The sequence below is a fragment of the Dendrobates tinctorius genome, unplaced genomic scaffold (genome assembly GCF_039654945.1).
Source record: "Dendrobates tinctorius isolate UK_male_01 unplaced genomic scaffold, ASM3965494v1 ptg000041l, whole genome shotgun sequence".
NCBI lineage: Eukaryota > Metazoa > Chordata > Amphibia > Anura > Dendrobatidae > Dendrobates > Dendrobates tinctorius.
In genome coordinates this window covers 5,379,146-5,405,653 of record NW_027361709.1, presented here as the reverse complement: position 1 = coordinate 5,405,653, position 26,508 = coordinate 5,379,146, and the positions used below count along the sequence as shown (strand labels likewise).

Here is a 26,508-nt window from a genome sequence, read left to right as displayed (position 1 = left end):
TTATTATTGGTGGGAACACAACATACTTTATTTGGAGGTCCACGGCTATATACTCTACTTCAGACGCCTCCACCGAATCATGTCACATGCAATGTAACCAGCAAAATAAAGGTACAAAAGAAGATGCGGTTCACACAGTGATGGCCAATGGTAAATGCAATAAATAGATCCCCATAAAAGGTTAGTGCGTCTGCTGACCCAGCAGAGTCTGAATAAGAGGTACAGCGGTGTCTTAAAGGGGTATTTCAGCCTTAGCAAAACTAATAAAAAACTGGAAAACTAGAACTTTTCATTGTATCAATTCCTCAAGATCTCGGCTTGCTGTCACTGCACAGGAACCTTTCCCTTCCCGCGAGCTGAATTCAGTCCTAGGACAGATGCAGGATTTGTCAGTACCGTTATCGGAGTGGAGCCTTGGAACGAGCCGCGCGCCCACAAGGTCACAATGTCGTCTGTGAAAGTATCTATTGAATGACAGCAAGCAGAGATATTGAAACAGCGAGAAACTTATACAGAGAACTGGAGATCTTTTCATTCTAAAGAGGGAAACAAAAACAGCAGCAGTTTTATTAGCATTACTGGAGTAATGTGCCCCTATCAACATTTACAGGGTTTGATCATTAATGCATCTCTGGCCAGGTATCAGGTCTCCCAGGACACATTACATGTAGGTGCAGGCAGCGCGGAGTAATTCTACAGTCTACCAGAATGAATGCATGGGAACGGCGAGAAGGCAGGACAAGTAGAGCGCGGCGTACAGAGCGGCGGACAGCGCGGCACAGCATAAAGCGATCCTTCCCGCGCTCAGCACTCCAGCCCTAGGCAGCCCAGCAGTCGCTCCAAGGCCTCCAGCCGCTGGTTCGCCTCTTCGATGGCGCTGTAGGTCTGCACATTGCTGGTGATGTGGAAGCGAATATCATCGATCAGCGGGATGGAGTCCGTCTCCTGCCGCTCTTCTACCGCCGCCGCGTCTTCTCGTACCGCAGAGGCAAACTCATCCGAATCCACCAACTGCAGAGCAAAAACGGGGAGAGGAGGCGTCACGGGAAACGCAGCAGAGCAAAGAAAACTTCTGCAAAAGTTACACAACTTCATGAAAGGCGCCGCGTGTCGAATCCGCGCCGTTTATAGAGTTTCTGTAGCCAAAAATATATATTTCAATTCAATGACGGCAAAACCCAGGAAGAATCCAGTCTCACGGGAACGCAGCAGGATCTCCTAATAAAGCAGTTTTACGACTGTCATATCGGCCGTTTTTCGCGTTCTCGCCGTTTTTAGGATTCCACCTTTCTGCTGGTAAATTGGAAGGAGCCAAAAATATAATTTCAATTTACTGGCTGAAAGGAGAAGTCCTAAAAATGGCGAGAACTCGAAAAACGGCACAGATTCGAAAGCTGCGGAAGCTTTCTTTAGTCGGAGATTCTGCTGCATTTCTGTAAAACTCGACTCTTCTCGGGATTTCAGACTCTGCAAGCAGCCAAAAAATAAAAACCCACCCAGACAGACGCAGAGCTGAGGGTTTGCTACAATGCGTCAGGCATTTACCGTACATTTTACCTGCACCGATACATTGTAGCAAACTATCAGAACAATCGGAGATTTGCGCTGCTGACGCTTTTAGCTCAGAGAGGATTCTCTAGATCAGATACAATTGCAACAAACCCTCAGCTAAGAGAAGAATTATTTTTTTTTATCTCTATAATCAAACATCAATGTTTCCATTCCAAGACATGGAACAGAGATGTTGAAAATCAGACGGCACAGTGATACAATGTATCCGTGTATAGCTACAGTCTGCAAGTGCGCATTTAGAGGTGAAAACCGCATCCCGTGTGTTGCCTGCACTGCTGAAGGTTTGTCACAGTGTATCAGTCTGGACAGAACCTGAACAACCCCAAGGTTAGAAGAAGCCTTCAGGCCCTCGTCTGCGATTGTGACATTTCGTTCCAATGTGTCAGGCAGGCCCCCTGTACCTTCTCGATGATTCTGGCCATGTACTCCGTGGACTGATCCTCCAGCCGCGTCAGCTGGAAAAGCTTCGCCGTCTTCCAGATCACGATCACATTGTCCTCGTCCAGAATCTGCGCCAAGATCTTGCCGCAAAGTCGCTTCAGCCCCGGGAGCAGATACATGTCAGCGACACAGAGCACCTCGTGAGCGTTCTCGGGGGACAGCTGCGGAGACCCCAGAACACACAGGGGTCAGAACGGGCGGTCACCGCCACAAACAAGAGCTCATTTGTAGGAGAAGGCGGTGAGGTCGGCTGGAAGCGGCCGTAAAGGGGATTTCTCATGCTGGACCAACCATCTCGGGAGGGGAGACTCCCAAAACTTTAGCCCCCACCAAAAAAAGTTTACAAATTCTTAAAATATGATTTAATATTTGCATCTTTTTATCAGTCTGCGGCGACTTTACATCTTCTCTATCCATAGGATAGGGGATCACTTGCTGACAGCGGTTGGACCCCCAGCTGAGACCCCCCCCCAATAATTGGGGCTCTTAATCTTAAGAACTTGGGTGCGCACCCCCACCCTGAGTGGGACATAGGAGCACATGCTCAGCCTCCACTCCCTTCACTGCTGGATATAACAGAGCGCCGTAGGTGGCAGTCCTATAGACAACTAACACGGCGCCGCTCCACGCAGGATGGGGCTGCAGAGTTCTCATGACAGCAGTCAGACACCCGGCAGTCAGCAAGTTCTAAGCTGTGCATAGGAAATACATAGCTTTTTATTTTATTTTTTTTGGAAGGGGGGGGAGTAACCCTTTAATTCCACTTTCAAACTCCAACACTGATTTGTCCTGATCATAATGTTCTGCTGCCACCTGCTGGTAGAAAATGGGATGTGACATCATACTGATGATTTCAGGGGACCCAAGTGAATTCTCTTAATAGCCAAAAATGCTGGAAATAACAATGCCACAGCCGTACAATGCAAGCCCACGTATAAGCAGGACGAGAGGTGGGCAACGGGTCACCCGTGGCCAAATATGTAATTATTTTATATTATTTACATAATTAGGATATGCATTATCAGCAAACTTCCTAATAAATGACCCTTGGGTGCCCTCTCAACATTACACTAATATAATTAAAAAAAAAATAATTAAATTTAAATATATATACACATATACGAGGGCTTAATGTTTGCAGTTATGAATGACCCCATTCATACTGAACCGTATAATATACTGAACAACAAGGAAAAAAAAATTCAAAATTGTGGTAAAAACTCATAATATAAAATTATCATTATTTAATATTATTTTATTAATTATATTATTTAATATATTTTACAACAGTTCCGCCCTTGTGTTTTGGGGGGAGGGGTGGGGGATATTGAATTTACAATGTTTGTGTGTGGTTTTAAAAAAAAAACAAAAAAAAAAACCACACCATACAGAACATATGATGTTTTCATTGGGTTTTTTTCAGTGGTTTTTTGGGGGGATAGTGCAGAGGTTTTTTTTTCCCACCTATTACTGTTTGGTTTAAATAAATAAAAGAAAAAGGTTTTAAAATTAATATACAAAACAATACAAAGCTGCGCAGCACTGAACAAATGTAAGAACATCGCAGGTTCAGCCCGGGAACCAGAGTAAATAATAATAAGGACATGGATTATTTCGCTATTTTGTTGCTATTAACTTTTTAATAAAAAAATGAACAGATTTATAAAAACAGTCTAAAAAGAATAAGGGCCTCACTTATCAAACCGAACAGTAAACCTGGCCTTGTTGCCCCTAGCAGCCAATCACAGCACAGCTTTCATTTCATTTTTGCTCTTGGAAAAACGAAAGCTGCGTTGTGATTGGCTGCTAGGGAAAGATGTACTCCTAGAGAGGTTTAAATAGTGCGGCCTGTCTTCTGTCACCTACAGTGCGGAACAGAAGTATTTGTTACTCTGCTGATTTTGCATGTTTCCCACCTACAAAGAATGGAGAGGTGTGTAATTTATATCGTAGGTACACTTCACCTGTGAGAGACAGAATCTAACAATAAAAACAGAAACTCACATTGTAGGATTGTTACATAATTAATTTGCATTTTATTGCAATAAGTATTTGATCACCGACCAACCAGCAAGAATTCTGCTCTCACAGACCTGTTAGTTTTTCTGTAAGAAGACTCCTCCTCTGCGCTCATTACCTGTATTAATTGCACCTGTTTGATCTCATTACCTGTATAAATGACATCTGTCCACACACCTACACTCCAACCTCTCCACCATGGCCAAGACCAATCAGCTGTCTGAGGACCACAGGGACTAAACTGTACACTTGTAAAAGGCTAGGATGTGCGACAGGACAATAGGCAAGCAGCTGTGGGCACAATTATTAGAAAATGGAAGAAACAAGATGACTGTCAATCTTCCTCGGTCTGGGGCTCCATGCTAGATCTCATCTCGTGGGGTAAGGATGATTCTGAGAAAGGTCAGGAATCAGCCCATAACTGCAAGGGAGGACCTGGTCAATGACCTGAAGAGAGCTGGGACCACAGTCATAATATTACCGCTAGTAACACACTATGCCGTCATGGATTAAAATCCTGCAGGGCACGCAAGGTCCTCCTGCTGACGCCAGCACATGTCCAGGCCCGTTTGAAGTTCACCAATGACCATCTGGATGATCCAGAGAAGCCATGGGAGAAGGTCACGTGGTCAGATGAGACCAAAATAGAACTTTTTTTTATATCAGCTCCACTCTCCGTGTTTGAAGGAAGAAGGATGAATACAACCCCAAGAACACCATCCCAACCGTGAAGCATGGTGGGGGAAACATCATACTTTGGGGATGCTTTTCTCCAAAAGGGAAAAGACGTCTGCACCATATTGAAGGGAGGATGGATGGGGTCATGTATTGTTTGATTTTGGCCAACAACCTCCTTCACTCAATAAGCGCACTGAAGATGGGTCATGGCTGGGTCTTCGAGCATGACGAGGACCCAAAACACAGAGCCTGGGCAACTAAGGAGCGGCTCCATAAGAAGCATTTCCAGGTCCTGGAGTGTCTTAGCCGGTCTCCAGACCTGAACCCAATAGAAAATCTTTGGAGGGAGCTGAAACTCTGAAAGATCTGTACGGAGGAGGGGGCCAAAATCCCTGCTGCAGTGTGTGCAAACCTGGTCAAGAACTACAGGGAACGTCTGACCTCTGTAACTGCAAACAAAGGTTTCTGGACCAAATATTAAGTTCTGTTTTCTTTTGTATCAAATACTTGTTTCATGCAATAAAATTCTAATTATTTATGTAACAATTCTACAATGTGATTTTCTGGATTTTATTCTTAGATTCTGTCTCTCACAGGTGAAGTGGACCTATGATAACAATTACAGACCCATCCATTCATTGTAGGGGGAAAACTTGCAAAATCTGAAGTGTATCAAATACTTATTTTCTCCGCTGTATAGGAACCTATTAAAGCGCAGCTTTCATTTTCCAGAACTGTTGGAGAAATTAAAGCTGAGCTGTGATTAGTTGCACAGGGCAAGAAAGGTGATATTTTGATAAATGAGGCTGTGGTGGTTAAACAAAGAAAAGGGGCCATATCGACCAATCAGATATCAGTTTTCATTTCTTATACAGGTCTGAAAAAATGAAAGCTGAGCTCTGATTGGTTGTAACGAAAAACAGTTTCATAAGTCCTCCCCACACCCTGACCTGATCCCCAGCGGAGGTCTCACCTCTGTGTCGTCACTGTATATGTAGTACAGGAGCCGGGTAAACGTCTCCTCGCTGATGTTGTGCAGGGTGATGACCGGGATGCTCGGCTGTGTCTGCAGCTCATGGCTCTCGCAGAAGTGATCTTGTAGCAGAGCCTTAAAGTAGTCGCTGCGACCACAGAAAAAAGACTGGAACGGGAGAGGGGAAAGGGTTAACTTCAGGGCAATATGGCGGGTGCATACTCGATACATCACAAAGAGGGGATTACTGCACCTTTAATAATGGGAACAACACCAGAGAGCCAAATTAAAGGGATTATCCAGGAACTGGATATGGATGACCTACATCAGACTGGCGGGGGTCCGACATCGGGCTGTAAACAAGGCTGGATGTAAGCAGTGACCGGAGCGGAAACAGCAGCACCATACACTGTGCCGCGGCCGTTCTGGGTACTGCAGCTCCGCCGCCACTGATGTGCCGCAGCCATTCTGGGTACTGCAGCTCCGCCGCCACTGATGTGCCGCAGCCATTCTGGGTACTGCAGCTCCGCCGCCACTGATGTGCCGCAGCCATTCTGGGTACTGCAGCTCCGCCGCCACTGATGTGCCGCAGCCATTCTGGGTACTGCAGCTCCGCCGCCACTGATGTGCCGCAGCCATTCTGGGTACTGCAGCTCCACCGCCACTGATGTGCCGCAGCCATTCTGGGTACTGCAGCTCCGCCGCCGCTGATGTGCCATGGCCGTTCTGGGTACTGCAGCTCCGCCGCTACTGATGTGCCGTGGCCGTTCTGGGTACTGCAGCTCCGCCGCTACTGATGTGCCGTGGCCGTTCTGGGTACTGCAGCTCCACCGCTACTGATGTGCCGTGGCCGTTCTGGGTACTGCAGCTCCACCGCTACTGATGTGCCGTGGCCGTTCTGGGTACTGTAGCTCCACCGCTACTGATGTGCCGTGGCCGTTCTGGGTACTGCAGCTCCACCGCTACTGATGTGCCGTGGCCGTTCTGGGTACTGCAGCTCCACCGCTACTGATGTGCCGTGGCCGTTCTGGGTACTGCAGCTCCACCGCTACTGATGTGCCGTGGCCGTTCAGGGTACTGCAGCTCCACCGCTACTGATGTGCCGTGGCGGTTCTGGGTACTGCAGCTCCACCGCTACTGATGTGCCGTGGCAGTTCTGGGTACTGCAGCTCCACCGCTACTGATGTGCCGTGGCAGTTCTGGGTACTGCAGCTCCACCGCTACTGATGTGCTGTGGCCGTTCTGGGTACTGCAGCTCCACCGCTACTGATGTGCCGTGGCGGTTCTGGGTACTGCAGCTCCACCGCTACTGATGTGCCGTGGCTGTTCTGGGTACTGCAGCTCCACCGCTACTCATGTGCTGTAAACGGGATCTGAGCTGCAGTACCAGAGAACGACCACCGCACGGCGCTGCGTTATTTCTGCTCTGTTCACACCCGATAGACACCGGAGCAGCAAACAACTGATTGTGGGGGCGCCAGGTGTCGGACCCCCCATTGATCTAAGTCCTAAGAACACCCCCTTTAAGGCCGCGAGCCCGATGATCCCTACTGGGGCTTTATTTTGGCCAAGTGATGGATGACCCTTGTCGCTGACTTACACTATTTTCTTCCCTTTATGGCGGGTTGTTACCTTGTGACAAAGGAAATTGTAGCCCATTATCTGGAAGCAGACGTCGGGGTAGCTGGAGAAATTATCGGTGCTATTGAATGGCAGCTGCCCGAATCCGACCTGCAAGAAAAACAGCATCAGACAAGTACTTCCTCCGCAGCGCCTCCAAAAGGAGAGAGTCGGTATTACACAGCACCCGCTTCCATCAATCGTGTACACAGGACAGGTCACAGACGCACTTTGCTCTCCATTCTGGCCTTGTGATGTGTCCCTTTAAATCCTTAATAGTGTGTATGAACATTAGGCTTAAAGCAAATCACCCCGTTAAAAATTAAAAAAAATAAAGTGGGGGAGGTTTGTCCAAAACCGTCATCTATATGGAACCTACTTGTGATCAGTGATCACCAAGGAAAGCGACACGCTCTCCTACAGCGGCCACTGCAGGAAAAACGTGGTATTACATGATGCCCATGTATTACAATGTCACACCAGAGGAAAAAAAAACAAAACCTGTTCCTTACTGTGGATAATGGAAGGGGCTTCAGAGCAGGTCACCTATACGGCACCGATACACCCCATCAGGCCATATGAGGGGGGGGGGGGGTTATATTGGGATCTCCCCTTTAAGTGCGTGTATTTGTACACCTGGCAATAGCGGCTTTCCAGCAAAATAAGACGAGTTCATCATGGAAGATAACGAGTCTGCGATCGGGAGCAGCGTCGCACAATGTGGATTATGGGACGATGACAAGAAAATGGCAGAATTAAGTACAGGGAAGGCGCAGAGCGTAATTACACGCTGCACCTTTACCAATCCCGGGGGCGCTGCTGGGGCGAGACACGCGCCCGGACTATTATAGGAGCTTACGAGATTTCTATCTGGATCATTCACATTTTCCTCGCAGATAAAAAGAGAAGTGGAGTCTCCATCTATGGCAGAACTACAACCCCCAGCATGCTAGTCCGAGACCATTAAAAGGGAACATGAATGAAAAGCCCTATGAGGTGGTGAGGAAGAGCGCAGCGCATCAGCAGAGGCAGGGGGGGGGGGGGGGGTCACATGACATACTAAGGAGTCCAGGGGGCGGAGCTAATGTCTGGACTAGATCAGCAATCGTTAGTGGGCCAGCAGAAATAAGACGGAATTGTATCAACAAGTTGATGTGTCATACTAAAGAGGGGGCAAAATTATAAATCAATGACTTCTTTTTTACCAGAAACAGCGCCACTACTGACTACAGGCGGGTATTGCGGTTTGGCATCAGTCAAGTGGCAAATGGATGAGATGCAAAACTACACACAGTCGGTGGCCTTCGTCTACGGTACTGCAGCTCATCTATAGACTAAACTGCAATACTAGACACAGCCTGTGGAAAGAGGAGGCGCTGTTTTTTGGGGAAAAAAAATGTAACACGAGTTATTTCATCCTGTCTTCAAAAGGGGAGTGCGGTTATTTGTAAATAACATGTTGGTTTCAATTGTTAAAACCTCTGATTGCTGTCAGTGAATGGGAACAAAGACAACCAATGTCTAGAACCAGATTTCAAAAGGAGGGCAATAGACAATGGTGGCCATACTGGAATACTGGCGGGTAGACTGCTCTTAACAAAGCCGCCTGGATCCCTGGCAACTCTCGGCCCAGAGGGTAAAGACATTCTGTTCCTGAATCGCCGGCCAGTCTTATATTTAGAAGCCATCCGGGTCCAGAAATCGTTTCCCGTGGACCCCGGTGGAGGGAAAATTCACATCAGTTCCAGAAAACGCTGTGTGACCACAGGACAAAAAGTTCTGCAACTTTGTAATAAACTTTGGGCTTCAATGTTCCCCACCGCTCTCAGCACCTCTGCTTGCTGTCAGTGGACAGAGAACGCCGGTTGCAATGTATCAGGGCAGAAATATCCCAGGAGTGAAGCTAAGGCACAGCACAAGCCTGTATCCCGGACTCCACTATCATACAGCCGCCGGGGTTTACCATTCACAGACAGCAAGCAAAGATGTTGAAAGCAATAACGAATTGAAACTGAAGAGTTTGTGTGCTCCAGGGATCATCTTAACGGACGGGACCCTCACCCGGAGCTCGGACGGGAGGGCGCAGTCAGCGAGCATGGCCAGATCCTCCTGCAGCCGTTCATTGCCGGAGGGCTCGATGGTCAGGACCTTCACACACGTTCCAGGCTTGGAAGACACTGATGGGGTGGAAGGAGATGTAACATTACAGATATAATCTACCCGGATGGAATAGTGTCATACCCAGGCAAAGCATATCAGGCCAGAACATCCCTTTAAGAGACCCCCCCCCCCCCCCCCCCCCCCGACTACCTACACATCAGCAAGGTCTCCACTTACCAAACTCGTAAACTTTTTTGCACTTCTCCTCCAGCTCTTCGATGAGATCCTGCAGGCGACATTGCTTGGCCAGTCTCTTACAATCCTCCACATGCTCCACATCGATGTCCATCCGACCTGGTGGGGAGAAAACAAAAGGCACAGGCGGCGCCACAGTCAGTGAATAGAAGCTGCGGAATGGTAGTCACACCCCGCCGATCCATCAAACCTGACGGTTTTCCTGGAAGCTCACTCACCTTTATACAGGTACTGGAGAATGGCGCCAAAGGCAGCTGGATTGATCTGCGGAGACAGAACTGACATTATAATAAACAAGGCAAAAAAATGTTGTCAGCCCCCCCCCTACTATGTGCAATTTATAGTACTGGAGTCCCCTCAGTCACCAAGACCCCTACTGCTGCGCCCCCTATGGATTGAACCTGCTTTGCGAAAGTTCAGCGTAAGACATGCATCAGGTGCCATCTAGTGGCTATAAGGTGGTACTACACAGACGCATTCTCCAAATCTTTTTGTTTTTTTTATTTTAGCCCCCCCCCCCCCCCGTTATCACCACTTTTTTTTTTTCGTTCTCTCCAATTATACCCAGTCTTACCAGCGGATGCTTCAAAGCAATCATTTTTTTCCCCTTCCACTTGGTCTCAAACATTTCAGCAAAGTAGGGGCTGCGAGCGCTGAGGATGCAACGGTGGGCGCAAAACGACTCCCCATGGACGAGAAACATGGTGTCACTATAGAAGCCTTGCTCCAGGAGTCTGTCGATGGAGAAAACAAAAAATTAGGGAAACAGCAGAGTAGGACTTTGCATATCTATGGCGTCGTGGGACGAGCAAATCAGCTTTTCAATAAATTTAAAGGGATTGTCCAGGATTAGAAAAACCTGACTGCTTCCGCTACTTTCATCCAGACACAGCGCCACCTCTGTCGTACGTTGTATCTGGCGTTACAGCTCAGCTCTAATGGAGTGAAAGGGGCCTGAGATGCAGTACCGCTAACTGCCTGGAGTCATGGGTGGTGCTGTTTTCCTTGAGGAAAGCAGGCAGGTTTTTCTATCCTAAATCGCAAAAGATGGAGACAATGGAGACAAGACACAAAAACCTTTTTTTTTTTTAAAAAATACAAAAAGTTCCAACTTAGTTTTAACCACTAAAACATATTAAAGAAATCCCTATAAGTTGGGTATCGTCATAATCGTACTGACCTACAGAAAAGCGCTACCGGGGTTCTTCACCCCGCAAAATGAACGCTGTAACTACGAACCCTCAGAAAATGTCAGAAGACAAGCCCCAGTACAGCTTCGCAGACGCAAAATAAAAAAAAGTTATGGCTCTTGAGAGAGGTTAAAAAAAAAAAAAAAAAAAAAAAAAATGGCTGTGGCAGGAAGGGGTTAAGTCGCTCTCACTTCTCGGCCAATCACCTTTGCAGGAAGTCATCGTAGAAATCCCTCTGCATGCACTTGGCCGTGATCTGCTTGTAATCCTTCAGCAGCCGGCGGATGGCGTCGCTCAGGGCTCCGTACAGGCAGCGCTCGCCGTCAAACGTGTTCACCGCACACTTCGCTCCTGAGACGGCAAATCATTAGATTTAGTAATAAGTGCGGGCGGATCAGCTGCATGTGTCAGTGGGGGGGGGGGGGCAAAGAGACACGTCATAAAAATCTGTCCACCTGCAGCCAACACTAGGGGGAGCTCCTCCACTGACTCACCATTGGCTAGAAGATACCGGACAAGCTCTTCATGTCCACAGAGACAGGCATAGTACCTAAGAGAGAAGACAGGCGCGGATCACAGCCAGTCCGGGGGCGGCGTCTGGTGTTCAGGAGAACAACCCCTTTAATAAAACAATGGCAGCCCCCAGGGGTCTAAATAAAGAGGGTCCCCGTGTCAGGACTCCCATGAAAACGAAGCGCCGCGATACAGAGACATGAAAACTGCAGCCGCGATCATTATAGAGAAAATGTAAATATTTTCAATATCTCTGCTTGCTGCAAGTAAATGGCAAACAGCCGAGACTGAGAAACTTTACACACAGGAAACTTTTTGAAGCCGGAGGAATTTTACACTTGTATTCAGTGTAGAAGCCGGAACTCAGAGAGATACATTGTAATTAGCAGCGAGGAGGAGGAAGCTGGAGAAGGATCAGGATTGTATTCAGTGCAGAAGCCGGAACTCGGAGAGATACATTGTAATTAGCAGCGAGGAGGAGGAAGCTGGAGAAGGATCAGGATTGTATTCAGTGCAGAAGCCGGAACTCGGAGAGATACATTGTAATGAGCGCTGGAGAAGGATCAGGATGGTATCCAGTGTAGAAGCCGGAACTCGGAGAGATACATTGTAATGAGCGGTGAAGCTGGAGAAGGATCAGGATGGTATCCAGTGTAGAAGCCGGAACTCGGAGAGATACATTGTAATGAGCGGTGAGGCTGGAGAAGGATCAGGATGGTATCCAGTGTAGAAGCCGGAACTCGGAGAGATACATTGTAATGAGCGGTGAAGCTGGAGAAGGATCAGGATGGTATCCAGTGTAGAAGCCGGAACTCAGAGAGATACATTGTAATGAGCGGTGAGGCTGGAGAAGGATCAGGATGGTATCCAGTGTAGAAGCCGGAACTCAGAGAGGTACATTGTAATGAGCGGTGAGGTTGGAGAAGGATCAGGATGGTATCCAGTGTAGAAGCCGGAACTCGGAGAGATACATTGTAATGAGCGGTGAGGCTGGAGAAGGATCAGGATGGTATCCAGTGTAGAAGCCGGAACTCGGAGAGATACATTGTAATGAGCGGTGAGGTTGGAGAAGGATCAGGATGGTATCCAGTGTAGAAGCCGGAATTCAGAGAGATACATTGTAATGAGCGGTGAGGAGGAGGAAGCTGGAGAAGGATCAGGATGGTATTCAGTGTAGAAGCCGGAACTCAGAGAGATACATTGTAATGAGCGGTGAGGCTGGAGAAGGATCAGGATGGTATCCAGTGTAGAAGCCGGAATTCAGAGAGATACATTGTAATGAGCGGTGAGGAGGAGGAAGCTGGAGAAGGATCAGGATGGTATCCAGTGTAGAAGCCGGAACTCAGAGAGATACATTGTAATGAGCGGTGAGGCTGGAGAAGGATCAGGATGGTATCCAGTGTAGAAGCCGGAATTCAGAGAGATACATTGTAATGAGCGGTGAGGAGGAGGAAGCTGGAGAAGGATCAGGATGGTATTCAGTGTAGAAGCCGGAACTCAGAGAGATACATTGTAATGAGCGGTGAGGCTGGAGAAGGATCAGGATGGTATCCAGTGTAGAAGCCGGAACTCGGAGAGATACATTGTAATGAGCGGTGAGGTTGGAGAAGGATCAGGATGGTATCCAGTGTAGAAGCCGGAATTCAGAGAGATACATTGTAATGAGCGGTGAGGAGGAGGAAGCTGGAGAAGGATCAGGATGGTATTCAGTGTAGAAGCCGGAACTCGGAGAGATACATTGTAATGAGCGGTGAGGCTGGAGAAGGATCAGGATGGTATCCAGTGTAGAAGCCGGAACTCGGAGAGATACATTGTAATGAGCGGTGAGGTTGGAGAAGGATCAGGATGGTATCCAGTGTAGAAGCCGGAATTCAGAGAGATACATTGTAATGAGCGGTGAGGAGGAGGAAGCTGGAGAAGGATCAGGATGGTATCCAGTGTAGAAGCCGGAACTCAGAGAGATACATTGTAATGAGCGGTGAGGCTGGAGAAGGATCAGGATGGTATCCAGTGTAGAAGCCGGAATTCAGAGAGATACATTGTAATGAGCGGTGAGGCTGGAGAAGGATCCAGGATGGTATCCAGTGTAGAAGCTCCGGAGAGAAAAATTGTAACGAGGGGTGAGGAGGAGGCTGGAGAAGGATCAGGATTGTATCCAGTGTAGAATCCGGAACTCCAGAGAGAAACATTGTAACAAGCGCTGGAGAAGGATCAGGATTGGTGCGGAATGTAAACAAGACTGTTCTCATTCACTGACAGCAAGCAGAGATCCGGGGAAGCCAGGAGCAGCTGGAGATACAACTACTCTCCCCATCGTAGACTTACATACATCGGGGTCCCACTTGTCTACAAATGGGGGCTTCCTGACCCTGGGGGTATTACTGCCGGACACACAGGTGGCTCCTCCATTCACGTTTACGGGAAGTGATCATTTTCTAACACGAGTTAAAAACAAAACCCCGGAGGTCAGGGGACCCCCAGTCTAGAAAAAGATGAGGGTCTCGCGCAGCTCAGACACATCCTGCAGATTAACCATAGACAGTATTATCACACGAGAAGTCCCAGATTCAATAATAAAGACAAATACTCAAAAATACATTGAAACCACAAAGAAGGAGGGAGTCTATAAACTACCGCCCAAGAGTATAATCCATTAAAATAGGATTTTATTAAATTATTCACTAAAAATAGGATAAGTAATAACCAACTGCTGAACACCAGTTTCACAGGGACAAGAGTTATCAATAAAATGCAAGAAGTCTGTTATGAAACGTGCGTTGGGGCGGCAGAGACACTGCGGTTATCCTTAACAACCAGTGAGTTGCATTTCCTATATCTCCTACACGCGTCACTGTATGTCTTAACCCATTGTGGGTTGTACACTTGTCACTAATCAGTGTACAGCACCTTTTGTGCAACCAGCGGTTTGGCACTAGGCACTTTAATGTGTCCAAACATCAGCAAAAGTAATGTGCTTGTTTCTTACATAAGTCCATCTTTAATTGGTCCATGTGTTATTTTATTCTTTACTTGATTATTCCAATGGAGCATTGCATTATGAACGGTCTTTAATTAAATTTCCCTTTTAGTATGCATTATCACTGATGCAATTTTTTGCACTTTTCTCTATTTTTTTGTTTTGCTGCTAAACCTATATAATGTATTAGTATATATGGAGGTGTACTTATCCGGCTCTGTTGACATGTTTTGCATTTTTGCATTTTATTGATAACTCTTGTCCCTGTGAAACGGTGTTCAGCAGTTGGTTACTATCCTATTTTTAGTGAATAATTTAATAAAATTCCATTTTAAAGGATTATACTCCTGGGTGGTAGTTTATAGGCTCCCTCCTTCGTTGTGGTTTCAGATTAACCATAGAGTGCAGAAATTAAAACGGCCCTCCCCTCCCGGGCAAAAAGAAAAACACAGAATCCGGCACTTACAGCGGAGTACTGTCCCACTTGTCCCGCACGTTCAGTTCCACGTCTCTCTGCTCCACAAGGTATCTGAGGAAGAAAAGACAAGAGAGTAAATGACGGATACAACCTGCAGAAAAAGACAGCAAGAGCAGAAAGCAAAGTGCAGCTCGGGGGAAGGGAGAGATCTCATGACAACAACATCCTCCTCATATCACAGTCTGGAGATACTCTGAAACAGCAGAGAAGGAATTCAGTGAGCACAGTGACTGCACCAGCAGAATAGTGAGCGCAGCTCTGGGGTATAATACAGGATCTAACTCAGGATCAGTAATGTAATGTATGTACACAGTGACTGCACCAGCAGAATAGTGAGTGCAGCTCTGGAGTATAATACAGGATGTAACTCAGGATCAGTAATGTAATGTATGTACACAGTGACTGCACCAGCAGAATAGTGAGTGCAGCTCTGGTGTATAATACAAGATGTAACTCAGGATCAGTAATGTAATGTATGTACACTGACTGCACCAGCAGAATAGTGAGTGCAGCTCTGGGGTATAATACAGGATGTAACTCAGGATCAGTAATGTAATGTAATGTATGTACACAGTGACTGCACCAGCAGAATAGTGAGTGCAGCTCTGGAGGATAATACATGATGTAACTCATGATCAGTAATGTATGTACACAGTGACTGCACCAGCAGAATAGTGAGTGCAGCTCTGGAGTATAATACAGGATGTAACTCAGGATCAGTATGTCAGGAACACAGCACTGAACTTGCTCACTGAGCCAGTGCGCGTGTCCTGAGTAAAACAAACTGTGCTCGGAGATACCTGTGGAGCGGTCAGCAGCAGAGAAGGTGCGTACTTCAGAACAGCATGACCTGAAACACGTGACTGCTGGGGGCGTGGCCTAAACATCAGAGAGCTAGGAGCTGCAGGAAAACTAGCAGGGTAACTACGGGACAAAGTTACCAAGGGGCATAGACAGGAACGAAAACAGATCAAGCTGGGGTCAAAGCACGAGCTAGCATGACAAAACCAGAGGATTAGACAGGAAGGACAGTCAGGACGTAGCCAATGAGTCATACACGGAGATAGCTGCAAAGTACAAGAGGGACGAGCAGAGAGTAGTCAGGTCACAGGCAATGAGTCATACACAGAGATGGTAGCGCAGTACAAAATCAACAGGCAAACTCACAACGGGGAACAGAACCAGGTCAGAACCATATAAGCAAGCTATAAGACAACGAACAGGCACACAGGGGTCAACACACTCGGCCAAAGGCAAAAGTATAACTGACAGGGACTGGAGTTTCTCAGGGGTATAAGAAGCTCTCCCTGAACCAAAGAGAGGCCACAATAATTAACCACAGGCGTGCAGGTCAAAGCCTGCACTGGGCTCCAGACATTAACCCGTGACATGCTGGTCAAAACCTGCACTGGGATCATGACAGTACCCCCCCTCTCAACGGGGGGGCCTCTGGACCCCCAGGCTTCCCGGGGTATTTGTCATAGAAAGCCCAAACCAGGCGATCTGCATGTACAGAGTGAGCAGGGACCCATGAGCGCTCCTCTGGTCCATATCCCTTCCAGTGGACCAGGTACTGCAAGGAGCGACGCACCCGCCGAGAGTCCACAATATGTCCGACTTCATACTCCAATTGACCCTCCACCAACACTGAATGACTCGGAGTCCTCCTTGACAGACCCTACGGGTTTCAGAGATTTATGGAACACATTGGATATTTTTAAAGAGGCGGGGAGACGCAACCTATATGCCACTGGGTTGACTATCTCCATAATCTCATACGCACCAATGAACTTTGGTCCCAATTTAGCTGACGGTACCTTTAAGTTGATGTTACGTGTGGAGAGCCAAACCTTCTCCCTCACCTGAATCATGTCTCCCGGGGCTCTCTTTTAGTCAGCAAAATATTTGTACCTCCCCTGGGCCCGAGAGATATTACGCGTGACCTCAGCCCAGAGGTTTTTTAACTGTTGAACGGACCCCTCAGCCCCTGGACAACCAGAATCCACCCGTGAAAACTCCCCAAAATGAGGATTAAACCCATAGTTAATCAGGAATGGGGACATGTTGGTGGACTGACTCACCCGGTTGTTAAAAGCGGATTCCGCCAACGGTAACGCATCACACCAATCCTCCTGTCTGGCGGAGGTCAGACACATGAGAATTTGTTCCAGGGACTGATTGGTGCGTTCTGTCTGACCATTACTCTCCGGGTGATATGCCGATGAGAAGGAGAGTGAGATGCCCAATTTCATACAGAATGCCCTCCACAATTTGTCCACAAACTGCACACCTCTGTCAGACACAACATTCAGGGGTACCCCATGCTATCGGACCACATGCTGCACAAACAACCTTGACAATGTTTCTGCTGAGGGTAATGCTGCCAAGGGAATGAAATGGGCCTGTTTCGAAAACCTATCCACCACCACCCAGATCACGGTATTGCCCCTGGAAGTCCATGGAGAGATGAATCCATGGCCTATCAGGAACCGGTAAAAGTATGAGTTCCCCAGCCGGCCGGTTATGCGAGTTTTTGGAACGGGCACACACACCACAAGCAGAAATAAATTTCTTGACATTGGACTTCAGTGAAGGCCACCAAAAACCCCTGGCTAATGCCTCTCTAGTGGCCGTGATACCAGGATGAGCACTCAGCCTAGACTCATGAAACTCCTGCAGAAGTCTAGGTCGCAATAAATCTGTAACAAACAATTTATCCCCTGGCCTGGTTGCCGGAGCTAGGGCCTGAGCCCTTAAAATTTCTTGTTCCAACTCTGATGAGACCCCCGCCACTACCACCCCTTGGGGAAGAATGGAGGACTGCAGCTCGGGGGGAGACACCAGGTCAAAACTTCTGGAGAGGGCATCCGCTTTAACATTTTTGGTCCCCGGTCGAAAAGTAATGGAGAATTGAAATCGTGAAAAAAAAAGTGACCAACAGGCTTGTCTAGGAGTAAGCCTCTTAGCAGATTCAAGGTATGCCAAATTTTTGTGATCCGTGATAACAGTGATAGGGTGAGCCGCTCCTTCCAAAAAGTGCCTCCATTCCTCAAATGCCAGCTTGACCGCAAGAAGTTCTCTATTGCCTACATCATAGTTTCTCTCAGCTGAAGAGAAGTTCTTGGAGAAGGCGGCACAGGGTTTGAGATTAGTAAGGGTGACCGGACCCTGGGACAGCAATGCCCCCACCCCTACTTCAGAAGCATCCACCTCCACAATGAATGGTTTGGACGGGTCTGGCGGGACCAACACCGGGGCAGACATGAAACATTTCTTAAGAGCTGAGACGGACTCCTTAGCGAGTACAGACCAATTTTTTTACATCAGCCCCCTTCCGGGTAAGATCCGTGAGTGGTTTAACCACTTGTGAGAAACCTTTAATGAATCTCCGGTAATAGTTCGCAAATCCTAAGAAGCGCTGGAGCCCCTTGAGATCTCGAGGCTGAACCCAGTCAGCGATCGCCAGCACCTTCTTAGGATCCATACGAAACCCCTCACAGGACACAATCAGCCCCAAAAAAGACAGCTCCTGTACGAAAAACGAACATTTTTCCAATTTAGCAAACAATTTGTTCTCCCTGAGTCTCTGGAGAACTGTCTGTAGATGTTGGAAGTGAGATTGGCTGTCCGGGGAATACACGAAAATGTAATCCAAATAAATAATAACAAAACGGCCTATCAGATCAGAAAACACAACGTTGATGAAATTCTGGAAAATAGCGGGTGCATTAGTTAACCCAAACAGCATTACCAGGTTTTCAAAGAGTCCTTCAGATGTGAGGAACGCAGTTTTCCACACGTCCCCTTCCCGAACCCTTATCAGATTGTAGGCCCCCCGCAGATCTAACTTGGAGAACCATTGGGCCCCAGCTAACTGGTTACATAAGTCTGGGATGAGGGGAAGCGGGTAAGAGTTCCTACCCGTTATTTTGTTCAGTTCCCGAAAGTCGAGGCACGGCCATAAACCACCATCTTTCTTCTTCACAAAGAAGAATCCTGCTGCCACGGGTGACACAGAAGGCCTGATATGCCCTTTGCGGAGACTTTCAGCTATGTACTCCTTCATGGCTTGGCGCTCAGGCCCAGACAAATTGAACAATCAAGCCTTAGGTAACTTGGCTCCGGGTACTAAATCAATGGCACAATCGTAGGGTCTATGTGGTGGCAGCGCCTCAGCCTCACTTTCAGAAAAAACCTCTTTGAAATTCTTCAGGTACTCCGGAATACCTTCCAGACCGACAGACGACACAGACACAGATTTAACACAGTTAACAAGATGTCCCACGTTACCACATTTATTATTGCATCCCCATTGAGTGATTTCTCCTGTAACCCAATCAATGGTAGGATTATGGCGTTGAAGCCAAGGCATCCCCAGTACCAGTCCTGCAGGCAAGTTGTCTAGCACCAGACAACTTAGTTTCTCCACATGAGTGGGACCCACTTTTAGAGAAAAAAGTTCAGACCTGCAACAGATACCGTCCTGGGTAAGAGGGGACGTGTCAATTGCCACAAGTTTAACAGGATCGTGAAGCCTGACTGTCCCTATGTTATAAAGAGTCATAACCTTGGTATCAATCAGGTTCACAGCAGAACCGCAGTCAATAAAAGCAGTAGTCTGAACAGGACCATAACCAAGTTCCAGTTCCACCTGCAGCACCATTTTTGTACGTGAGGAAAATTGTATCTGAAGGTCTGGGTAGCCTCCTCGACTTCTACCCAGACCTAGTCGTTTCCCGCCATCTTGGAGGATGACGGACAGGAGGGGCAGTCCTTCTTCCAATGTCCAGATTTCCCACAATAGAAGCACAACTGCTTCTCACGGCGGCGTCTTCTTTCCTTTTCCTCACAGGTGACAGCGCTCACTTCCATAGCCACAGGAAGAGTCCGGGTCTCATCTCCACTGAAGAAAAATGGCGTTTCCCGTTGCATAACGTCTCTAGCCCGCAGTCTGTGATCCATGCTAACCGCTTGGGTCATGGCATCCTCCAGGGAGTCAGGTGGAGGATGGAGTGCCAAAGCATCCTTCAGACGTTCACACAGGCCTCTGTTATGATTGAGTCACCGTAGGAGGCAAAAACAGAAATGCTAGCTAAGTCCAGAAAACCAGAGCAGTTGGCAGCTATCGGATTGCAGACCCCTGATCCTATCACAACAACTAACAGTAGCCGTGGGGGGTTCCTACGATGCCCTAGACCCCTCGATCACAGCCGGAGAATTAAATAGGCCTACAGAAAGAAAGGGGAAATCTAAACTGCCCCAGAGGAGACCCCAAAGCAATAGGCAGCCCCCAACATATAATGACGGTGAAGCAAGATGAAAACACTAACACAGACAGAAAGATAGACTGAGCAAAGACGGGGCCCAAACTACCTAGTTAGGAAAGGACAGGAAGGCTGCTGTCTGCAATCCGTGAAAAACCCTATGAAAATAAGAGCCAACAGACTGACAGTGAAAAAGGCCCTGAAGACGCTAGGCTTCAAAAAAGCTATGCCAGCACTCAGGAATATTCTGAAGACAGAGCAACAGGCAAAAGGAGAATCAGCTCACCCCAGCAGGGAATGGCAGAATCCAGAAAAGCAAGGAAAACAAAAACAACATAAATGCAAACAGGCAAAGCAGAAAACTTAGCTTTAGGGAAGCAGGAATCAGACTGGTGTCCTAGAAGTCCACAGAGAAATCACCCGCAGGGCAGAAGGGCGTCGGCAGCCTTATATCCAGTCAGTGACTCCACTCAGCCAGTCATCCTCATTAGTCTCAGGTGCCTGATAATCAGGCTCATTACCTTCCTTAACCAGAATAGGGAGTTCACCAGACCTCAGTGACAAGGGGGAAAATGAACTCACAACAGGCCTCTACGGAACAGCCCCCGAAGGTCGGCATCACTTGCAAGAAATCCCGGCTGCCCAACATCTGAATTCAGTACAGAACCACTCGGCCGAGTGCTCCCCCTGACAGACACTCATCAGCTTGTCCTCAGCCAAACGCACTCTATCTGGCTCATCATAAATAAGCCCTAAGGCTTCAAAAACGCATCCACAGACATTCTCTCGGGGCAGAAGAGGAAAGCGAAAATGCCCAGGCTTGTGGGGACCCCCTAAGCAGGGACATCACCACCCCCACCCTCTGTTTCTCAACCCCAGAGGAGCGGGGTCTCAAAGAGAAAAAGAGCTTACAGCCCTCCTTAAATGCCCTGAAATCATCTTTGTTACCAGAAAATGTATCTGGCAATTTAACCGGGGATTCGGGTGGGACTAAAATTACATCTCTATTCCCCACCTGCTGGAAGCCTGCGGAAAGTTCCCCCTGAACTGAGTCCTCAACCCGCCGATGGGACTGGGCCAGAGCTTGGTGTTCCAAACTAAGCTTCTGCAGCGACTGAGTCAAGCATTTCACCTGCTCAGATAAAGCACACATTGGGTCCATGCTGCAGAAGTGAGGAGAGAAAAAAAAATTGTAGGCCAGTTATAATGTCAGGAACACCGCACTGAACTTGCTCACTAAGCCAGTGCGCGTGCCCTGAGTAAAGCGAACAGTGCTCAAAGCTACCTGTGGAGCGGGCAGCAACCGAATAGATGTGTACTTCAGACCAGCAGGACCTGAAGCACGTGACTGCTAGAGGCGTGGCTTAAACTCCACAGAGCTAGGAGCTGCAAGACAATTCCTAGCAGAGTAACTGCGAGACAAAGTTACCAAGGGGCATAGACAGGGAGAATAGTCAGGACATAGCCAATGAGTCACACACAGAGATAGCTGCAAGGTACCAAAGGGGCGAGCAGAGAGTAGTCAGGTCACAGGCAATGAGTCATACACAGAGAGGATAGCACAGTACAGAATCAACAGGCAAACTCACAACGGGAAACAGAGGCGGGTCAGAACCATATAAGCAAGCTATAGCAACAAACAGGCACACGGGGGTCAGCACACTAGGCCAAAGGCAAAAGTATAACTGACGGGGATGGGAGTTTCTCAGCGGTATAAGAAGCTCTCCCTGAACCAAAGAGAGGCCATAATAATTAACTCAAGGCGTGCAGGTCAAAGCCTGCACTGGGATCATGACACAGTAATGTAATGTATGTACACAGTGACTGCCCCAGCAGAATAGTGAGTGCAGCTCTGGAGTATAATACAGGATGTAACTCAGGATCAGTAATGTAATGTATGTACACAGTGACTGCCCCAGCAGAATAGTGAGTGCAGCTCTGGAGTATAATACAGGATGTAACTCAGGATCAGTAATGTAATGTATGTACACAGTGACTGCCCCAGCAGAATAGTGAGTGCAGGTCTGGAGTATAATACAGGATGTAACTCAGGATCAGTAATGTAATGTATGTACACAGTGACTGCACCAGCAGAATAGTGAGTGCAGCTCTGGAGTATAATACAGGATGTAACTCAGGATCAGTAATGTAATGTATGTACACAGTGACTGCCCCAGCAGAATAGTGAGTGCAGGTCTGGAGTATAATACAGGATGTAACTCAGGATCAGTAATGTAATGTATGTACACAGTGACTGCACCAGCAGAATAGTGAGTGCAGCTCTGGAGTATAATACAGGATGTAACTCAGGATCAGTAATGTAATGTATGTACACAGTGACTGCAGCAGCAGAATAGTGAGTGCAGCTCTGGAGTATAATACAGGATATAACTCAGGATCAGTAATGTAATGTATGTACACAGTGACTCCACCAGCAGAATATTGAGTGCAGCTCTGGGGTATAATACAGGAGGTAACTCAGGATCAGTAATGCAATGTATGTACACAGTGACTGCACCAGCAGAATAGTGAGTGCAGCTCTGGAGTATAATACAGGATGTAACTCAGGGTCAGTAATGTATGTACACAGTGACTGCACCAGCAGAATAGTGAGTGCAGCTCTGGAGTATAATACAGGATGTAACTCAGGGTCAGTAATGTAATGTATGTACACAGTGACTGCACCAGCAGAATAGTGCAGCTCTGGGGTATAATACAGGAAGTAACTCAGGATCAGTAATGTAATGTATGTACACAGTGACTGCCCCAGCAGAATAGTGAGTGCAGCTCTGGAGTATAATACAGGATGTAACTCAGGATCAGTAATGTAATGTAATGTATGTACACAGTGACTGCACCAGCAGAATAGTGAGTGCAGCTCTGGGGTATAATACAGGATGTAACTCAGGATCAGTAATGTAATGTATGTACACAGTGACTGCACCAGGAGCAGAATAGTGAGTGCAGCTCTGGAGTATAATACAGGAGGTAACTCAGGATCAGTAATGTAATGTATGTAGTGAATGCACCAGCAGAATAGTGAGTGCAGCTCTGGGGTATAATACAGGAGGTAACTCAGGATCGGTAATGTAATGTATGTACACACAGTGACTGCACCAGGAGCAGAATAGTGTGTGCAGCTCTGTGGTATAATACAGGCGGTAACTCAGGATCAGTAATGTAATGTATGTACACAGTGACTGCACCAGCAGAATAGTGAGTGCAGCTCTGGAGTATAATACAGGATGTAACTCAGGATCAGTAATGTATTGTATGTACACAGTGACTGCACCAGCAGAATAGTGAGTGCAGCTCTGGAGTATAATACAGGATGTAACTCAGGATCAGTAATGTAATGTATGTACACAGTGACTGCACCAGCAGAATAGTGAGTGCAGCTCTGGAGTATAATACAGGATGTAACTCAGGATCAGTAATGTAATGTATGCACACAGTGACTGCACCAGCAGAATAGTGAGTGCAGCTCTGGAGTATAATACAGGATGTAACTCAGGATCAGTAATGTATGTACACAGTGACTGCACCAGCAGAATAGTGAGTGCAGCTCTGGGGTATAATACAGGATGTAACTCAGGATCAGTAATGTATTGTATGTACACAGTGACTGCACCAGCAGAATAGTGAGTGCAGCTCTGGAGTATAATACAGGATGTAACTCAGGATCAGTATTGTATTGTATGTACACAGTGACTGCACCAGCAGAATAGTGAGTGCAGCTCTGGAGTATAATACAGGATGTAACTCAGGATCAGTAATGTATTGTATGTACACAGTGACTGCACCAGCAGAATAGTGAGTGCAGCTCTGGGGTATAATACAGGATGTAACTCAGGATCAGTAATGTAATGTATGCACACAGTGACTGCACCAGCAGAATAGTGAGTGCAGCTCTGGAGTATAATACAGGATGTAACTTAGGATCAGTAATGTATGTACACAGTGACTGCACCAGCAGAATAGTGAGTGCATCTCTGGAGGATAATACAGGATGTAACTCAGGATCAGTAATGTATGTACACAGTGACTGCACCAGCAGAATAGTGAGTGCAGCTCTGGGTTATAATACAGGATGTAACTCAGGATCAGTAATGTATGCACACAGTGACTGCACCAGCAGAATAGTGAGTGCAGCTCTGGAGTATAATACAGGATGTAACTCAGGATCAGTAATGTATGTACACAGTGACTGCACCAGCAGAATAGTGAGTGCAGCTCTGGAGTATAATACAGGATGTAACTTAGGATCAGTAATGTATGTACACAGTGACGGCACCAGCAGAATAGTGAGTGCAGCTCTGGAGGATAATACAGGATGTAACTCAGGATCAGTAATGTATGTACACAGTGACTGCACCAGCAGAATAGTGAGTGCAGCTCTGGAGTATAATACAGGATGTAACTCAGGATCAGTAATGTAATGTATGTACACAGTGACTGCACCAGCAGAATAGTGAGTGCAGCTCTGGGGTATAATACAGGAGGTAACTCAGGATCAGTAATGTATGTACACAGTGACTGCGCCAGCAGAATAGTGAGTGCAGCTCTGGGGTATAATACAGGATGTAACTCAGGATCAGTAATGTAATGTATGTACACAGTGACTGCACCAGCAGAATGGTGAGTGCAGCTCTGGGGTATAATACAGGATGTATCTCAGGATCAGTAATGTAATGTATGTACACAGTGACTGCACCAGCAGAATAGTGAGTCCAGCTCTGGGGTATAATACAGGATGTAACTCAGGATCAGTAATGTAATGTATGTACACAGTGACTGCACCAGCAGAATAGTGAGTGCAGCTCTGGGGTATAATACAGGATGTAACTCAGGATCAGTAATGTAATGTATGTACACAGTGACTGCACCAGCAGAATGGTGAGTGCAGCTCTGGGGTATAATACAGGATGTAACTCAGGATCAGTAATGTATGTACACAGTGACTGCGCCAGCAGAATAGTGAGTGCAGCTCTGGGGTATAATACAGGATGTAACTCAGGATCAGTAATGTAATGTATGTACACAGTGACTGCACCAGCAGAATGGTGAGTGCAGCTCTGGGGTATAATACAGGATGTAACTCAGGATCAGTAATGTAATGTATGTACACAGTGACTGCACCAGCAGAATAGTGAGTGCAGCTCTGGGGTATAATACAGGATGTAACTCAGGATCAGTAATGTAATGTATGTACACAGTGACTGCACCAGCAGAATAGTGAGTGCAGCTCTGGGGTATAATACAGGATGTAACTCAGGATCAGTAATGTAATGTATGTACACAGTGACTGCACCAGCAGAATGGTGAGTGCAGCTCTGGGGTATAATACAGGATGTAACTCAGGATCAGTAATGTAATGTATGTACACAGTGACTGCACCAGCAGAATAGTGAGTGCAGCTCTAGAGTATAATACAGGATGTAACTCAGGATCAGTAATGTAATGTATGTACACAGTGACTGCACCAGCAGAATAGTGAGTGCAGCTCTGGGGTATAATACAGGATGTAACTCAGGATCAGTAATGTAATGTATGTACACAGTGACTGCACCAGCAGAATGGTGAGTGCAGCTCTGGGGTATAATACAGGATGTAACTCAGGATCAGTAATGTAATGTATGTATACAGTGACTGCACCAGCAGAATAGTGAGTGCAGCTCTAGAGTATAATACAGGGTGTAACTCAGGATCAGTAATGTAATGTATGTACACAGTGACTGCACCAGCAGAATAGTGAGTGCAGCTCTGGAGGATAATACAGGAGGTGTAATGATCTGGAGGGCAGTGAGCGCTTTCCATTGACTTCTATGAAAACATGTAAATAATTAGTAATGTGAAGCATAATGTGAGAACAGTGTGTCCCGGGAGGCCTCCGGCTCTTCTGCCCCGGTCCTCCCCCCGGTGTCCCGCTGTCACTCACTGCACTCTGAAGATGTCGCCCTTCCTGCAGCTGCTAAACAAGTCGCTGGTGTCCATTGGCCCGGGCCCGGCGCTGGGCGGAGCGAACGGCTCATTGACCCGGCGGGTACGGAGCGCAGAGACTAGAAGCACCGGGAAACTGCTGCGGTGTCGGGAGGAGGCGGAGGCCCAGGAACAGCAGCGAGGACAGCGGAGCCACACAGCGGAGCGCCGCACTGACACAGCCACGACACCCCGCCCCTGCCTGATGACCACGCCTCTGTGAGGCAAACCACACCCACATTTCAACGACTGCTCAAATAGCGAGACGATCCACTGTAACCCCTCCTACGCGCCACTCCCCTTACATAATTAGACACGCCCTCCAGCTGTTGACTTATTTGTGGTGGGTGGAGCTATGGCAGCCCCGCCCCCTGTGTCGGAAGTCCGCAGTGTAAACACGGGAACGTGTCCGCTCCGTGACATCGTCTTCCGTTTTCCTTTTCCGTTTT

General features: G+C 47.4%; 1 protein-coding gene across 2 annotated transcripts; it reads right to left on the bottom strand.

Moving 5' to 3' along the window:
- ABTB1 (ankyrin repeat and BTB domain containing 1) lies at nucleotides 1-26,286 on the bottom strand. 2 transcript variants are annotated; one of them, XM_073575044.1, is made up of 12 exons: nucleotides 26,019-26,286; nucleotides 14,805-14,867; nucleotides 11,343-11,398; nucleotides 11,055-11,199; nucleotides 10,233-10,392; nucleotides 9,877-9,922; nucleotides 9,641-9,757; nucleotides 9,365-9,480; nucleotides 7,316-7,414; nucleotides 5,684-5,851; nucleotides 1,974-2,174; nucleotides 1-1,011 (listed from the first exon to the last, which is right to left on the bottom strand). In XM_073575044.1, the coding sequence occupies exons 1-12, from the start codon at nucleotides 26,072-26,074 to the stop codon at nucleotides 805-807; spliced, it is 1,434 nt and encodes a 477-aa protein (XP_073431145.1). In that variant the 5' UTR covers nucleotides 26,075-26,286; the 3' UTR covers nucleotides 1-804. The 2 variants fall into 2 exon arrangements, with proteins under 2 accessions (XP_073431145.1, XP_073431147.1); XM_073575046.1 differs by lacking the exon at nucleotides 11,343-11,398 and having other exon boundaries at nucleotides 26,019-26,036.
- Between the last annotated feature and the right edge of the window lie 222 nt (nucleotides 26,287-26,508).